General features: G+C 37.3%; 1 protein-coding gene across 1 annotated transcript in view; it reads right to left on the minus strand.

The window, feature by feature from the left end:
* Positions 1–18,018, minus strand: part of LOC107740412 (kinesin-like protein KIF18A) — a 35,222-nt gene that overhangs the window by 10,754 nt on the left and 6,450 nt on the right. The window contains exons 4-12 of the mRNA XM_016552831.1: positions 17,288–17,392; positions 17,050–17,160; positions 16,374–16,571; positions 7,124–7,300; positions 6,921–6,995; positions 6,676–6,776; positions 4,383–4,545; positions 3,595–3,759; positions 416–537 (exon numbers count right to left, since the gene is read on the minus strand). Of these exons, the coding sequence (XP_016408317.1) occupies positions 416–537; positions 3,595–3,759; positions 4,383–4,545; positions 6,676–6,776; positions 6,921–6,995; positions 7,124–7,300; positions 16,374–16,571; positions 17,050–17,160; positions 17,288–17,392 (1,217 nt within the window). The remainder of the gene's footprint in view (positions 1–415; positions 538–3,594; positions 3,760–4,382; positions 4,546–6,675; positions 6,777–6,920; positions 6,996–7,123; positions 7,301–16,373; positions 16,572–17,049; positions 17,161–17,287; positions 17,393–18,018) is intronic.

The following is an 18,018-nucleotide window of genomic DNA, read 5'->3' on the forward strand; positions in this document are numbered from 1 at the left end:
AAAAGTAGTAGTCTAAACTACTAAGTAGTAGTCACTAGTCTAAACTACTAAGACTTCTTCACGTAATGTATGCGTGCACTCTGTAGGTGTGTTTTGTTTGCTTTTCACTATATACTCGATAATATCAAATCGCACATTGTTAAAACAATTACAATATTATCGCAAACCATACATATCGCACACCACTATACTGTTTAGATTTTTAAAATGCATTGTCTTCTTACTGATCTACCAGTTCACATTTAAAGCTCTGCATGTTTGCAGGGTAAAACTGAATAACACAAAGAACTTTCTACAAAGAACCATGCAGAACATATAAAAGAACGCATGGTTTCCCACAAACACATAGGTTCTGGGTGACTAAGTTAAAAATTATGAAACCTGGTACAAAACCTCTACGAGTGTTGACTCATACTTGTGCGTGTGAGTGCTTTCCTGGTCTTGAACACTGATGAGGTGGCTCATGTGCTTGATGTGTTGCTGTAGGTCAGTGATCTGCAGCTGCAGCTGATGGCACTGCAGTTCCCTTTTCAGCTCCTGTATGCAGAAACACAAAGAAAAATGCAACAATAATTGCAGCAACCAGTAGCTCCAGCCACATCGCCTTGATATTAATGCTATTGCTAAGCATATCAACATCATGCTTTCAATAGAACAAACAGTCGAGATGAAAATGCAATCTAGTTAAAGGGTTAGTTTACCCAAAAATGAAAATTAGCCCATCTTTTACTCCCCCTCAAAGCGTCCTAGGTGTATATGACTTTCAGACTAATCCAATTATCCTGGCTCTTCCCAGCTTTAGAATGGGGGTAGGTGGGTGTTTTTGTTCAACAGTCCAAAAGAAGTCAAATAAAGCGTGCACATCCGTAATAAAAAGTGCCTCACACGGCTCCGGGGGGTGAATAAAGGTCTCTTGTAGCGAATCCATGCGTTTTTGTAAGAAAAATATCCATATTAAAATGTTATAAACATTTTTCTCTCACTTCCGCTGACTGTCATAGGTGCAAGTCGTTCCGGGCGGATGACTTAGGATGTATGCGTTGCGCACGGATGATGTGTATGGATGTGTGCGCTTTATTTGACTACTTTTGGACTGTTGAATAAAAACACCCGCCGACTCCCATTCTAATGCTTGAAGAGCCAGGATCATTTTTAATAACTCTGATTGGATTCGTCTGAAAGAAGAAAGTCATATACACCTAGGATGCTTTGAGGGTGAGTAAAACATGGGCTAATTTTCATTTTTGGGTGAACTAACCCTTTAATATAAACAATGATATTTGATCATTTTTATTTATATGCACCAAAATAACAGCAATAAATTTAATAAATAGCAACGAAATTACAATAAATAGCAATATTTAGCTGAATATGTTTACTAAAACATTTTAATTAGGCCTCAAATTAATGTGTTCATTTATGCAATTTTTTAAAGGGGTCATATGATGCTTTTTTAAAGATCATTATTTTGTGTATTTGGTGTAACAGAATATGTTGACAAGCTTTAATGTTCAAAAAACACATTATTTTTCAAATACTGTACATTGTTGTAAGTCCTCTATGCCCCGCAGTAACAGGCTTATGTTCTATGATATGGAAAAAAAATTACTCTATTTAATGCTTTTGTAAAACTAACATATTTGAAATATTAATTTGGGGGCTGTTCTAAGCAAATATTGATTTGCAATTAACTTGCATAATTCTTATAAATGAAAAATGTAGATTTTTGAGTGATGATGCCAACAAATCTTTAAAACAGTTATGAATTCATTTAAATAAGTTAAACTTATTTGAAAAACACACACAAAAAAAAATCAAATCTAATTTTGCTACTGAAGTTAAAATCAGAGATGCTTATGCTCTCTAAAGACAAGTAACGAAAGAAAAAAGATCAACTCAGAAATAGCCAAAAATCATGCATTAAAATCAACAATATTGACAATTCATTTTACATAGTGAACACAAATTATGCATATAGCATAAATCAGTTCACAGGCAGGGACAGTCTTCCATCTATTAGATGGCAAATTTTAAATAGAATATTAAGCTCAGGAGTGAGACTGTCATGGCTTTCTGGGTGAAGAAGAGAACGACGAGATTAAACCATCTCATCTATGCGCTATAATGAGAAAGGCAACATATGCAAGACACTACAAAAATGATGAAATGGCTTAGATGTTGTTTTTAGTCTAGCTCCTTGTTTTCTTTCTGTCTCACTGAAAATGCACCTTCTGAGGAGTCTTCGACCCCCTCTTGACGCAAGAAAACGCAAAACAGCACAGCACAGAACATTTGATGGGCGGGTGCGTCTCTACTCCGTTCTACTTCCAGGAAAAGAAAGAAAAAAAAAAACAGGAGAGCAAAAAAAGAGCGAGAAAAGAGGTGTGGATTTAGGTAAGCAGCTGTAGGGAGTGATGAAGGAAAAGCATTGATTTTTCTTTTATTAAGACATCCTCCGGTGGAGAAATGGAGAGAGGAGCTACACAAAAATGGTCACAGTGTCTATCAAAGGGCCACAAATGAGGGCAAAAACAAAGAGTACACAACATTTTCAGCTTGTCTACAAAAACCACTGACAAATGGTGATTTTTGCATGTTTTTATAGTCGGTTGATGAATGTTCGACTCCTACATGCAGACTGATTAACAGCATGCATGGCTGCAAAATATGTCAATTGCTTCATAAAAATGTCACTGCCAAATTAACATAAAGGCTCAGGTACAATCAGGAAGATACAGAGTTGCAATTTATGCCAGTTCTTCCAAAAGATAACCCTAGCCCTCTTTAAAGGGGTCATATGATGCGATTTCATTTTTTCCTTTCTGGCTGTCTGATGAGCTCAAGAAGAGCTCTGCTATTCAGAGCCTCTGAGGATCATGTCTGCCTCAGACATCACAGCACTGCAGACTGGCACCCTAGAGCTTCAATGCACGGGTAGAAAACATGAAAACATTCAATAATGGCATTTCGAAAAGGATAACAGGCCAAGGCTGTCCACTCCGGGACTGAAATGAGCCCTCAAATAAAGAAATATCACGATAAGCTGAAGGACAAAAAAACAGGGGTAGGTGGTATGACAAATTCTTATATCACGATATACAATAAATTCTATTTTTGCTGCAAATTCAAACTCACAATGGTTTATTTATTACATAAACATGAAGTACTGCCTATTTTCCAAAAGTCTAGTAATTTCTTAAATTTTAAAAAGTGCCTTTTAAAAGTTTTTTTTTTTTAATTGGAGATGACCCTGAAGGTAAGATTATTCAAAACAGATGAATGATAAATCTTGCCATCAGTGCAAAAGCAGTTTCAAATTAACAAAGTACTTCATAAAGTATTCAAAATGTTTTTTAAAAACAAGTCTCTAGACCTTGCTCTTTTTTTCTATTCCAACAGTTTGCTTTTCACATTTTTAAATGCAAAAACGCATTCTAGGTGAATGGCCCCTTACACTGTGATGCATTTTGCAGTGTGTGCAATAGTTTTTTGATTTGAGTATAGCATAAGCTTTACTGGTTAACCATGTATATGTATACACAAGTATACTGCCCACGCAGGCCTAATCTGAAGTAAAAATGACCCAGCCCTGACCTCTGGAGAATGTCCTTTGTGTCCAAGCAGCTTCATCTCGTTTTCGATTCGGTGGAGCCATCCCTCGTTCTCCTGGAAGCGCTTTTCACTCTCCATCAAGCGTTTTTGCAAGTGCTCCTGATGAGACTTCAGGGAGGCCAGTTTACGCTCATACTTACAGGTGGCCTAAAACAAACCATGACTAAATCAGGGTTCACACACAAACTGAACAATGAATTTCTGTAACTTTTCCAGTCATTCATCATTTATAGACAACCATTTCTAGCGGGGAAAAAAATGAGCATGGATAGAGGACATTTTTATAATTTGCAATACCAAACACAATATCAAAAGTCTGGTGTTGGTAAGATTTTTTTTTAATGCTTTTGAAAAAAGTTTCTTATGCTTACCAAGGTTGCATTTATTTGATCAAAATAGTATCAAGAAAATAACTAAATGATTACAGTTTAAAACATGTTTTTTTAAAGTAATATATTTTAAATTGTAATTTCTTCCAGTGGTGGCACTGCTGAATTTTCAGAAGCCATTACTCCAGTCTTTAGTGTCACATTATGCTTCAGAAATCATTCTAATATGCTTATTAGGTGCAGCTCAAGAAGCTCCAAAGCTTTTTTTTTTTTTTTAAAATACTCATTTTAGCTTTTTTTTGTGTGTTCTAACATTATAAAACGTCATCAACTTAATACTATTAGCTGAATAAAATAATACATTTCTTACCAAAACCAATAAAATAAATAATTGTAATCACTGAGTTTAAAACAACCTTGTGTGTGAATCAGTGTTGTTACCCTTTCGGCCCTGCTGTCAGGGAAGAAGATCAGACTCTGCTGATTCCACAGCTCCCTGTGTCTCATAGTCAGCCTGCTTTCATTCAGCTGTTTCTCGATGTCCAGATGCTCTTTACGGACCTGCAGACGTGCCGTAAACACGCTGCGCAGGGACTCAGACATCCTGCAAAACACAAAAGACATTGAGTTATTGTCTCCATTCAATGGATGCCACTCTCACTTTTCCTCTCAAGTTCTGCGTTACAGAAGTTGAATAGTAGTTAATGTATACGCTCCAGAACACAACTTCCTTTCCTGTCCTCTTTATATTATCTGTAGAAATTATAAAATTAAAAAAAGGTTTCCGAACTGTGGCACAGAGAGCATTGCACTGCTCCTGACCTATAAGAGGTCATAGGTACCCGGGTTCGAGTGCAGCCTGGGTCCTCTCTCCCTGCACCTTACTGTCAATTTCCTCATTATACTATCTGATAAACACACACAAAAAAACAATAAACAAACTAAAAGAAAATAAAAAAAGTGCAATAGAATTAATGGAACATCATGGTTTAAATAAAATTGTTCAAAACAGCCCCCAGAGCCAGAGGGGGAAAAAAAATATTATAAAAATAATGTTGACTCAAAATCAGTTAATAAAGATGAATGTGCATAGTAATACAATTACAATGGATGCCTAGAAAAAATTAGCAAGCCAAAAATGAAATCAGATGCCAGTCTTAATTATCTAGTTTAGTTCACATGTACAGTATTGTTTAAAAGTCTGGGGTTAGCAAGATGATACATTTTTTAATAATTACTTTTATTCAGCAAGGTTTCATTAAATTGATTTAAAGTCATAATAAAGATTGATAAAGAAAATTATATTTCAAATTAATCCTGTTCTTTTAAATCAAAGAAACCTAAGAAAAGGATCAATTTCCACAGAATTATTAAGCAGCTCAATTGTTTTTAACACTGATAATAAGCAATGATTCTTGAGCACCAAATCAGCATATTATAATGGTTTCTGAAGTATCACACGACACTTAAGGACTGAAAATTCAGCTTTGCCATTACAGGTATAAATTACATTTTAAAATATATTAAAATAGAAAACAGTTAATATTTCAAAATATTCTAGCAAAACTGTGTTTATAATCAATAAATAAATACAGCCTTGGTGAACTGAACACATATAAAAATCTTACCAACCTCAAACTTTTGAATGGTAGTGTAAGTCACATTAAGAAAAATATGAAGCATACCCGACAGTTGGCTATGAATGCATCCTATAATAACTGAGAATATATTTCACCTTATAGCACCCTTTTCTCTTCGGTTTATTATAGGTAAGTGCTAAAGGCCATTATGCTCTCATTCAAACACATATTCTCCACTGAGAGCCTTCAATACTGCAACACTGCATACGGCTCCTCAATGAATGCTTTGAGATATCACCTGAACTGTGTGTGGGCGGTATTAGTTTTGATAAAAAAAAAAAAAAAAAAAGTCCATTGAGAGAGAGAGAGAGAGAGTGCAGTGGCTGTATTTGTGGCCATAATGTTGGTGCAGTGCCGACACTGCCAGACTCCAGCATTATTAATGCGGGCAGGAGCGCGCCGCTAAGCACCTCTCCCCCCCTCTCTCTCTCTCTCGCTTGGCAAGTTGTGAATTCTGATGCCGGTGAATGAAACACGTAGGAGTGAGACTCATTCAGATTTTTCCCCTCCTCCTTCCCCTCTCCGCCCCTCCCACCCTTGCTATTTTCCCTCTTTCTCTCCTCCCTCCGCCTGTCCTTCATTTTCTCCCTCCCATCTACGGATGCTGCGGTGGTTTTTGCTGACGAGAACCACACACACACAGAAAAATGGAATGACTGAAACTAGAGGCTGAGGGGTGGGGCGTGTTGCAAAACTGTGATACATTTCCTGTCCAAAACAAGCAATAAACCAAAAAAAAGGAAAAGGGGTAAAAAAACAAAACAAACGTGAAAAATTAAAGAAACAGAGGAAAACACAAAGCACAAGTCTCCACTCTCCACTGGGCCTGATGAAAAATGCAGAGGTAAGGAGACCTCTACCTGCGATGGTGTCTGGCTTTGTCCTGTGTACTCTTACTCATGAATAATTGAGGCGTATTCAAAGTTTCAAAGGACAGCGTTAAAGAGGTGCTCATCACACATGGCATAAAATAAACAACATCTAAACAAACAAAAACACAGGTCTCAAGACGCATGCTGGTGCCTGCAAATAGAGTTTGCGGTGTCGCATGAGTGCACACTTTTGGACTGAACGTAGACACACGTGCTGCTTACTTCTCAAATTCGGCTCTCCTCTGGACGGGGATTGGATTAATGGCAGGAACCTCCACCTTCCGCTCTTCGTACTCTTTGAGTTTCTGTTTCAGCATGACAATCTGCAAGCACACACACACACACACTCTCATTAGGCAAGCTAGTCTGTGGATTAAACCCATCTCACCTAACAGGAGAAGCAAACCAGATTTACAAAGTAAATAGTTCCACATTAAGATGTAATTAAGGATGAGATTAATTTTTACCTCAGCTTTCTGCCTTTCACAGATGACAGCATACTGGCCAATGTGACTGTCCAAGCTCATCACGTTACTCCTCAGCTGAAATGCAGGGAGAGAGAATCAGAAATATGATCTATATTATAATGATACGATCTTTGTACGTGGTGATTTGGGCATGTCGTTGGTCGGGGGACTGCTGAAGCTATGCTTGTATGTGTAGGACTTACAGTGGATTTGATCTCCTTAGCGCGGTTGGCATATTTGAGAGTGTTATGCGTATCTTCATAGGAGAGCGAGGACGGGCTGACGTTCGCAATCATCACAGTTCGGCAGTTTCCACCGAGAGAGTCTTTGAGGAGCCGTGTCAGCTTGCTATCTCTGTAAGGAATATGTGTCTTCTTACACTGAGAATAAAAAAAACAAACCAAAGCAAAGAAAAATCAAATTCAAGAATATCACAAAAGAACGTCAACAACACACAAGAAACACTGACTGAAAAATAAAACTGATACAGCCTTCTAAAACTCGGCAGAGATTACATGATTAGGCCTAAATTTCATTTAAGGCCGTTTCTGACATGAGTTTACATTTAATTTACAATGGATCCGCCACTAAGCTTCACCAATCCAAGACAAGCTTTTTTTTTTTTTTTTTTAAATGTAAGTCTATGGAGAATCTTTGCGTTTTGATAGTTTTAAAAGCATTTTAAATGGAAATTTTCCTAAAATATGCTAAACATTATTACAAGGCCACTTGTAGTAAAAACTTAAGGAGAGGATACAAGCGAGACAAATAAATCTTGTCATTTTTAATCAAAATGTCATAACTCGAACTAAGAGTAAAATGACACTTCTCTCGGGTTACATTATGCTGAATTTCTCCAGTCATTTAATTTGTCTAAACACCGCCCCTTCTTACAATTTGACTGCAATGTCAATGGCCTACATTTTTTTCTTTTTTATTTACCTGTTAATTAACATTGTATGGCATTAAAGGGGTCATATGATGCGATTTCAAGTTTTCCTTTCTCTTTGGAGTGTTACAAGCTGATTGTGCATAGATAAGATCCCTGAAGTTGCAAAGACTAAAGTCTCAAAACCAAAGAGATATTCTTTATCAAAGTTAAGACTCTGCCACGCCCCCCTAAAACGGCTCATTCTAACACGCCCCCACATATCTACCCCACTATGTGGAAATATTTGCATAATCCCGCCGCAAATGTGCACGCAAAGAAAGAAGGCATGGTTTCAGTAACAGCAGTTAGTGTTGAAGCAGCCATGTCCTTTAAAAAAGCATCATATGACCCCTTTAACACCTACATTTGCTCATAATGTTAATGTCACAAACGTAATTTCACTTACATACTGAAATTTTTCTTAGGAGATGAAACATTTCTGTGATCTTATACTACTCATTAATTTAGCAATTTCTTTAAAGAAAACAGCAAATAAGATTTTAAGCTTAACTTAAATTAACAGCAAGCCAAGCAATTTCAGAGTACGATTATGGAGTAATTCAGACATTTTACATTTCAAAACTTGCGAGACAAGCCAATTTCGCAAGCAAACCACTACATTCTCACTTTTCAGTCAATTTATTTTTTTCGTAACACAGAATAAAACAGCAAATAACAATGATACGGACTGACCTTCTAGCACATCCTAACAATAATATCAGATTTGTCTCATCTCAACAGCTTCATGCTGTTAAACATGCTCAAACAGCTAGTTGGCTTTCATCTCGCTGGCCTGTCTGACCCACAAAAGAAAGCATTCACAAACTGACGGTCTAATTAATCAATCTCAGGATCTAGTGACTGATACACAGTCCATATCAGCATCCGCAAAACAAACAAAAAAAAAACATCAAAGCCAAGTTTCCACTTAGCTGATGTGGAACAGTTAACATACATGGAGAATGACATGCACAATTTGCCAACACAAACTTAGGGGAAAACACAGCAGTCAGGGGAGGGAAATGTGGAAATGTTGTAGATCTGATCTCGTCCAGCTGATGTCTCAAACTATAGCCTACATCTGGACTGTGTATGGGTTCATGTTTTCATTATAGCTTTGAATCAAGTGGTGGCCTGCTGGGAACTTCACAAACTCCTTTGCAAAAGGGTGAAATAAACCGTGGCCCACTTTCCAGTCGTTTTCTTGTTCTCTGTTAGGAACTACTGCACTAAAAAATCATTTTCAGTGATACAACACCAGCTTATGTAACCTAAAAAACATACAAGCAGCACCATCACGATAGCTAGTCTGTGAAAATTCACATTTCTGAAGGCAGCATGTTCTCTCAGTTGGCACGACTGTGTTAGCAGTTTGTGTGAGAGTGCGAGTGGCCTGTTTCAGGCCCTCCCAGGAGAACATGGGTAAGGAGAGCCATCTGCGTGACAGGTTAATTTATGCGGATGGCATGAAAACAATACCTATGAAGCTGCCTGCGGAGGGGCCCAGAGACAGGGACAAACCTCCTCACCTTACACAAACACACACCTGCCGAAACACTTCGGCATCAAACGGCAAATACAAAAACCACAGAAGACACAACCCAAACACGAAAGCACATAAACAAATCAAAGAATCCCTAAAACAGAGCCAGAACAACAATGAATGAGATCATAACTACAAATACAATCAATCAATTTACAAGAAAAATGAAAAGAACATGCATCCGGCTTTGACAGACAATAAACAGAAAGAGGGCCTGCACTTATCTAGCACCAAAATAACTCAAGTGACCTTAAGGTTTTTGACCAGTCCCATATTTATGGGTCACCAGTTTGTTAAGATTTAGCTGTACTACAGGACAAAACAAAGATGTAGTACGCATGCTGAAAAACTCCAGCCAAAGCAAACGAGGAAAAAAACAGAACAGTCTCAACGTTTAGTCTCAACTGCCACTCTCTATTTTGCTCTTCAGTAAAATAAACACAAACAAAGCCTGCAATTGAGATTCTTGGACATGTGCTAGAACAAGTAAACTCGTCTACAGTACTTCATCACTGAAAACAAATGTTTGAAATAAAAAACAACAACAACAACAACAACTACTACAATAGTTACGCACGCACATGTTTGTGGGAGGAGTCAAACCTTTATCATCACCCAGAATAAAGCTATTCAAATGTATTCGTAAGTTTGGGGTCAGTAAAAAATGAACACTTTTATTCAGCAAGGATGCATTAAATTGATCAAAAGTGATACTATCTTTCTATTTCAAATAAATGTCTTTCTTTTTCATCATCAACTACTACAGGGTATATACAGGAATCATGGAGTTAAATTTAATACCTTTTAATACCTTTTTAAGACTCTTTCTATACATTTTAAGACCTCATCGCCAGTTTTAACCGGTTACATCGGCGACACTTTAACTTACATTTACTATATTGATTGTAAGATAGCGCAACTAAACAGACTTACTTTGTGATAACTCCTTATCAATAAAACATAATTCAGAAGTGGGGAACGAAGCACAAGAGAATTAATTGAGTGACTAACCAATGCAACCCAAGAAACAAGAATTAGACCAATAAACAAAACAACTGACAAAACTTATAGAAGAGGGAAAATAAAGCTCTCCGAGCTAACGGGGCAATGAGTTCACACAGTATATTCAAAAGACGTATTTGTCACATCAACTCAAATCATAGCTGTTTTGTGGAACACTTCTCATGACAAACACCTGACTTGTCAGACAGTTTACCTGTGATTACGGAGTGCTTGATTTGATGCAGACTTGACAGAGTGTCAGTACTGCACCTGATCGTGTCTGAATGATCATGGAAGGTAAAATAATGATCACAACTATTACATCATTTTAATTGTGCATCCCAAGCCCATACCAGTAAAAAAAAAAAAAAACAGCCCAAAGTAGCCCACAGCCCAATTACCATGTCCCAAATATAAAAATTAAATTTCCATCCCTAAAATACATATTTTACAGATGCACATTTATCATAAACACGGCTCAAATGCTTCCTACTAGTGTGGCCCAAAACATTTAGCACAGTTTTATTACAGGTAGAATGCAAAATGTTTCAGTACAAGCATTTCAACCAAATGTAATTTATGCAATATTTCAAACCTTTAACCCACTGGGGAAAATCAACCCATGGCAACAGTTTAAAAAAACAACAACAACCTTGCATCCAACACGAGCTGCAGAAGTCAGATTTGACTAATCACGGGTCAAAAGTAAGAAGAGATAACTGACAAGATGTTGGAGGATTTGCTCCTCAACAGATCCCGAGCTCATTGACAAATATATTTTATCGTAAGATGTGCTCCCTCTACACAGTGCGCGCGCGATCGCGAAATCGAAAGTGAACTACGACTGAGTGCGCTCATTCAAATGGGATTTAAATACCCCACATATTGATAGCGGCGCCCTGATGCGCGAAAATTATATACAATATTAGAATGTTTGCGGGAGCGGACACAAAAATTGCGGTAGCGGATGGGAATGTACGGTAATGGTCAGAAATTCAGCGTGAGCGGGATCAACAAGCCCCGCGCTTTCACGCAGCGGCGCAGTCAGTCAGTGAGCGCCGTAACAGATGACATCAAATCTTGCAGGAATCCATAAATAAACTACACAGAACCCCACTATTCGGACAAATATACATAATGAAAAGACGATACAAAATTTAATACCTTGGAAAATGGCATTTAAGACTTTTTAAGGGCCTTAATTTTCTCTAAATTGATCGATCAACTTTTAATACTTTTTAAGACCCCGCGGACACCCAGTACTACAAATTTTTTTTTTTTTTACATCATACTAAAAAATCAGTATCAGTTTTCAAAAACATTGAAAACGCTTGACTTTGAAAAAGCTGACTTTCATTTAAGACTTTTTTCTCTAAATTGATCGATCAACTTTTAATACTTTTTAAGACCCCGCGGACACCCAGTACTACAATTTTTTTTTTTTACATCATACTAAAAAATCAGTATCAGTTTTCAAAAACATTGAAAACGCTTGACTTTGAAAAAGCTGACTTTTCAGCAGTCATTACTCCAGTCTTCAGTGTCACATGATCCTTCAGAAATCATTCTAATATGCTGATTTGGTGCTCAAGAAATGTTTCTTATTATTATCAATGTTAAAAACCGTTATGTTGCTTAATAATTTTTGTGGAAACCAATATTTTCAGAATTCTTTGATGAATTAAACATTCAAAAGCATTAATTTGAAATATAAATATATTTGTAACATTAAAAACATTTTAAATGTCAATTTAATGCAAACTTGCTGAATAAAAGCATTAATTACGTTCAAACTTTTGAACAGTATTTTGCCCTGTAGTTTGCCCTGTAGTGCAGAAAGAAGTAATTTGAAAATCAATTTCGAAAAGCAGCTAACACCCAAAAATAATTGAAGAATGGTTTATAATAGCTTATGGCACAAAACAAACACCGCAAGGCAGATTTAACAGCCATTTTCTAAGACTACATTCTATATTCGTCACGGGCTAATAGGATTTGGTGGTAAATTACCCTCAAACCGTCTCCGAGACGGAAAATCTGGATACAATTCTACACAGTGTCTCTGGTGGAGGCGTACTGGAATCAGCACTAGTGCATGAGCAGGACACACACACACAAAGCAGCCCTGAGGAAAGGGATAAGTGTACACAACAGAGTCTGAGTTGTAGGTCCCTGATTCTGATAGCATCAGTCCCTGAACCACAGAGCCTTTGGGGTTGTCCCAAAAGCAAAGAAGAGAGGGGAAGGCTAATACCATCAGAGCAAATGTGCCACAGTACAGTATGAGCCCAGCTGACCCAGACTGGATAAAGACCAACAAAGGCCAAAGTGAAGATAAGTAATAGTGATACAGTAAGTATATTTGTTTACAATACAGCAGGATTGCAGATAATTGGTTTTGTGGTAGATCCACACTGAATACCCATTTCCTATTGCATGCATTTGTGTTAAATAAAGCTAAAAGTACCATACTTTTTGATGCACTCATTGAAATTCAAGAAATTGTCAATAATAGTGAACAACAAATTTGTTATCAATGCACTATCACAAAGAAATTTTGGCAGCAATGGTCACATAGCAGCAGTACAAAACATATTATTGCTAAAAAAAATTATGAAAACTGGCAAAAGCCACAGAGCAAGATGCAACAAAAAAAAGCATGTAACAGGTATGGCAGCATATTATATTAAATATTTAAAGGCCATAAGCATAGAGTCTTTATGGTTAAGGTTGTCATGATAAGAGCTTGCGCTAATGAGGTTGGAAGGTTTTTTACAGGTATTTATTATTACGGTTTCAATAATGTGAGCATTTCTAATATTGCCAAAAAGAGATTATTTATCATAATTTTTTTAAGTATCATGGATCATTTAGAGACCAAAAAATTATAAACATATATACATGGGCAGAATTTTTATATTAACCTATAAAATACAAACAACATTTTCATAATTAATCATAACTACAAAGTTTTAATAACTGTTCTAATTCTATAAGAACAAGGAAGTCCACATCACAACTATTGCAATAACAAAACAGAACAGTATTGTTGGAATATCGTTCAGAACTATTTTTTTCCCCAGCTGGTGAATGATAAAAACAATCAAGCCAATCAGAATCCACCCGACTTTAAAGTGGCAGACGACATAACTGCAGAGTGTGCTAATAATAAACAGAGCGTTATCATGCATTTGTGTGAACACTAATATACTTATTGCTCATGGCGTTAAGCCTCAGATTAATAGATTTAAGATCACAAGAAGAAAATTCAAACAATTCTTTCCAAACCTTTAACTGGAAGTGTACACATTCCATCAAATCGCATCCGACGTTTGCAACATCCAATTTAAATCCAAAATAAAAAAACAGATCTCTTTTCAACAAGATCTGGGTAATCCCTCAATCTTAACAGAAGGTGTAAACCTACTTTGGGGTTGGCGAGCGTGTTGATGACATTCCCCAGGGCGAGGAGGGAGCGGTTGATGTTGGCCCCCTCTCTGAGACGAGCCCCCTTGGCATTGGTTGCACTAGCCCTTTCTGAGCCGGCCAGGTCGATTAAGCTCATCTTGGCCACACGAACATTTGGATTGAGACTGGCTGTCTTATCCTGCTGCCTCAAGTAGATCTGAAAAAAAAGATGGCACGAGAACATCTTTCAGTTAGATTGAGTATTTATATTTTTGCCTGACAACTTTATAAGCCAGCTGACACTGGTTTGAACTGTGCAGTTAACTCTGAAACATCCAGATCAATAGATAGATGACTGAGATGTTGGATTGCAGAGAAGATTAAAGCTTTATTGCTTTTTAAACAAACTAGATTTTAGAATCTAGAAATAAAATAAATAGAGAAGCCAAACCGCTTGATTTATTATTGCCTCATCAAATCTTCCAGGAAGCACAAAAATTCCTGGAAATTGTCCATTCACGCAAATCAACTGGTAGCGCACGCTCAATATCAAAACAAGAGGATTAATGTAAAGTTGTTCAAACCCCACAGGGGCCACTGCACACAGAATGAAGCCTAGCAGCATAAAAACAGTTACACAGAACCGGATGTGATATTTACAGAGAAAAGAGACGAGATTGAGAGAAGCCTTTTACCTGGAATACGGCATGGGAGCTGCTGATTTGGTGCTCAAGAAATGTTTCTTATTATTATCAATGTTAAAAACCGTTATGTTGCTTAATAATTTTTGTGGAAACCAATATTTTCAGAATTCTTTGATGAATTAAACATTCAAAAGCATTAATTTGAAATATAAATATATTTGTAACATTAAAAACATTTTAAATGTCAATTTAATGCAAACTTGCTGAATAAAAGCATTAATTACGTTCAAACTTTTGAACAGTATTTTGCCCTGTAGTTTGCCCTGTAGTGCAGAAAGAAGTAATTTGAAAATCAATTTCGAAAAGCAGCTAACACCCAAAAATAATTGAAGAATGGTTTATAATAGCTTATGGCACAAAACAAACACCGCAAGGCAGATTTAACAGCCATTTTCTAAGACTACATTCTATATTCGTCACGGGCTAATAGGATTTGGTGGTAAATTACCCTCAAACCGTCTCCGAGACGGAAAATCTGGATACAATTCTACACAGTGTCTCTGGTGGAGGCGTACTGGAATCAGCACTAGTGCATGAGCAGGACACACACACACAAAGCAGCCCTGAGGAAAGGGATAAGTGTACACAACAGAGTCTGAGTTGTAGGTCCCTGATTCTGATAGCATCAGTCCCTGAACCACAGAGCCTTTGGGGTTGTCCCAAAAGCAAAGAAGAGAGGGGAAGGCTAATACCATCAGAGCAAATGTGCCACAGTACAGTATGAGCCCAGCTGACCCAGACTGGATAAAGACCAACAAAGGCCAAAGTGAAGATAAGTAATAGTGATACAGTAAGTATATTTGTTTACAATACAGCAGGATTGCAGATAATTGGTTTTGTGGTAGATCCACACTGAATACCCATTTCCTATTGCATGCATTTGTGTTAAATAAAGCTAAAAGTACCATACTTTTTGATGCACTCATTGAAATTCAAGAAATTGTCAATAATAGTGAACAACAAATTTGTTATCAATGCACTATCACAAAGAAATTTTGGCAGCAATGGTCACATAGCAGCAGTACAAAACATATTATTGCTAAAAAAAATTATGAAAACTGGCAAAAGCCACAGAGCAAGATGCAACAAAAAAAAGCATGTAACAGGTATGGCAGCATATTATATTAAATATTTAAAGGCCATAAGCATAGAGTCTTTATGGTTAAGGTTGTCATGATAAGAGCTTGCGCTAATGAGGTTGGAAGGTTTTTTACAGGTATTTATTATTACGGTTTCAATAATGTGAGCATTTCTAATATTGCCAAAAAGAGATTATTTATCATAATTTTTTTAAGTATCATGGATCATTTAGAGACCAAAAAATTATAAACATATATACATGGGCAGAATTTTTATATTAACCTATAAAATACAAACAACATTTTCATAATTAATCATAACTACAAAGTTTTAATAACTGTTCTAATTCTATAAGAACAAGGAAGTCCACATCACAACTATTGCAATAACAAAACAGAACAGTATTGTTGGAATATCGTTCAGAACTATTTTTTTCCCCAGCTGGTGAATGATAAAAACAATCAAGCCAATCAGAATCCACCCGACTTTAAAGTGGCAGACGACATAACTGCAGAGTGTGCTAATAATAAACAGAGCGTTATCATGCATTTGTGTGAACACTAATATACTTATTGCTCATGGCGTTAAGCCTCAGATTAATAGATTTAAGATCACAAGAAGAAAATTCAAACAATTCTTTCCAAACCTTTAACTGGAAGTGTACACATTCCATCAAATCGCATCCGACGTTTGCAACATCCAATTTAAATCCAAAATAAAAAAACAGATCTCTTTTCAACAAGATCTGGGTAATCCCTCAATCTTAACAGAAGGTGTAAACCTACTTTGGGGTTGGCGAGCGTGTTGATGACATTCCCCAGGGCGAGGAGGGAGCGGTTGATGTTGGCCCCCTCTCTGAGACGAGCCCCCTTGGCATTGGTTGCACTAGCCCTTTCTGAGCCGGCCAGGTCGATTAAGCTCATCTTGGCCACACGAACATTTGGATTGAGACTGGCTGTCTTATCCTGCTGCCTCAAGTAGATCTGAAAAAAAAGATGGCACGAGAACATCTTTCAGTTAGATTGAGTATTTATATTTTTGCCTGACAACTTTATAAGCCAGCTGACACTGGTTTGAACTGTGCAGTTAACTCTGAAACATCCAGATCAATAGATAGATGACTGAGATGTTGGATTGCAGAGAAGATTAAAGCTTTATTGCTTTTTAAACAAACTAGATTTTAGAATCTAGAAATAAAATAAATAGAGAAGCCAAACCGCTTGATTTATTATTGCCTCATCAAATCTTCCAGGAAGCACAAAAATTCCTGGAAATTGTCCATTCACGCAAATCAACTGGTAGCGCACGCTCAATATCAAAACAAGAGGATTAATGTAAAGTTGTTCAAACCCCACAGGGGCCACTGCACACAGAATGAAGCCTAGCAGCATAAAAACAGTTACACAGAACCGGATGTGATATTTACAGAGAAAAGAGACGAGATTGAGAGAAGCCTTTTACCTGGAATACGGCATGGGAGCGGGAAGACGTGGCGTTCATGTCAGTGGGGTGCTGCGTCCTGTTTCTGTTACCATAATCAAGAGCTTCAAGGATGTGCTCTGCAGATTTGGGCTACAAAGTAATGATATAACATGCACACCATCAGACAAGGCAAATCAACGACAATTCTTTGTGGGCTATAGTGAGATGAATCAAGGTCACAGAAAATGCACAGATGACACATGCAGCCCAACTTCACCTGGTGCAGGGTGAGTCCTTGAACAACAACTCCATTGGAGCTGTCCTCTCTCACCGCTAATGGACCAGAGTTAGTTAGCAAATCCCGAATCTGCTCATTATAAACCTGTTCAGGAGAAAGTGCAGAAACCCATTGGTCAAAACACAAAAGGGCTGACTAACTCACACTGCTTCAGGTACAATAAGTCAGAGCTAACACAAATATAGCACTTCTTGTAAGATGCACTCAGTATTTTTCTCTCATTAAAAAGGTACTTCAAAAACTAGCATTGAAGCTGCAATATTTTGTTTTTGTGTGCTTTTGCATCAAAGACTATACAAATACAAAGACAGTTCACTCCTATACTTATGAATGGGAGAATCTGCAACGTGCAATATGGCGGGATAGTCCCGCCTTCTAAATGAAAGAGCCAATCGTTGATTGGTGAAGTCATTGCGTCACTGCAGCGGCTGTAAGCTCCGGTTCCCATAGAAACCTGAGGCTGGACCAGCCGATGCGCATGCACAGTTATAAGTGCGTTTTGACTGCGCATGCGCATTGGCTGGTCTAGCCTGAAAAATAAGCTTTTTAAATGCTATTTGAGCATAAGAAACAACATTCATGGGGCAGTTCATTTCAGATTTTGTTGCTGATTTGAAATATGTAATTTAATCGCAAGTTCAGTGAGTAGTGTTTGAGATTTCAGGATTCTCCCATTCATTTAGATAGGACTTGGTCTTGTTTGAGCTGCC

Source organism: Sinocyclocheilus rhinocerous, unplaced genomic scaffold (genome assembly GCF_001515625.1).
Source record: "Sinocyclocheilus rhinocerous isolate Xijiao unplaced genomic scaffold, SAMN03320098_v1.1 scaffold225, whole genome shotgun sequence".
NCBI lineage: Eukaryota > Metazoa > Chordata > Actinopteri > Cypriniformes > Cyprinidae > Sinocyclocheilus > Sinocyclocheilus rhinocerous.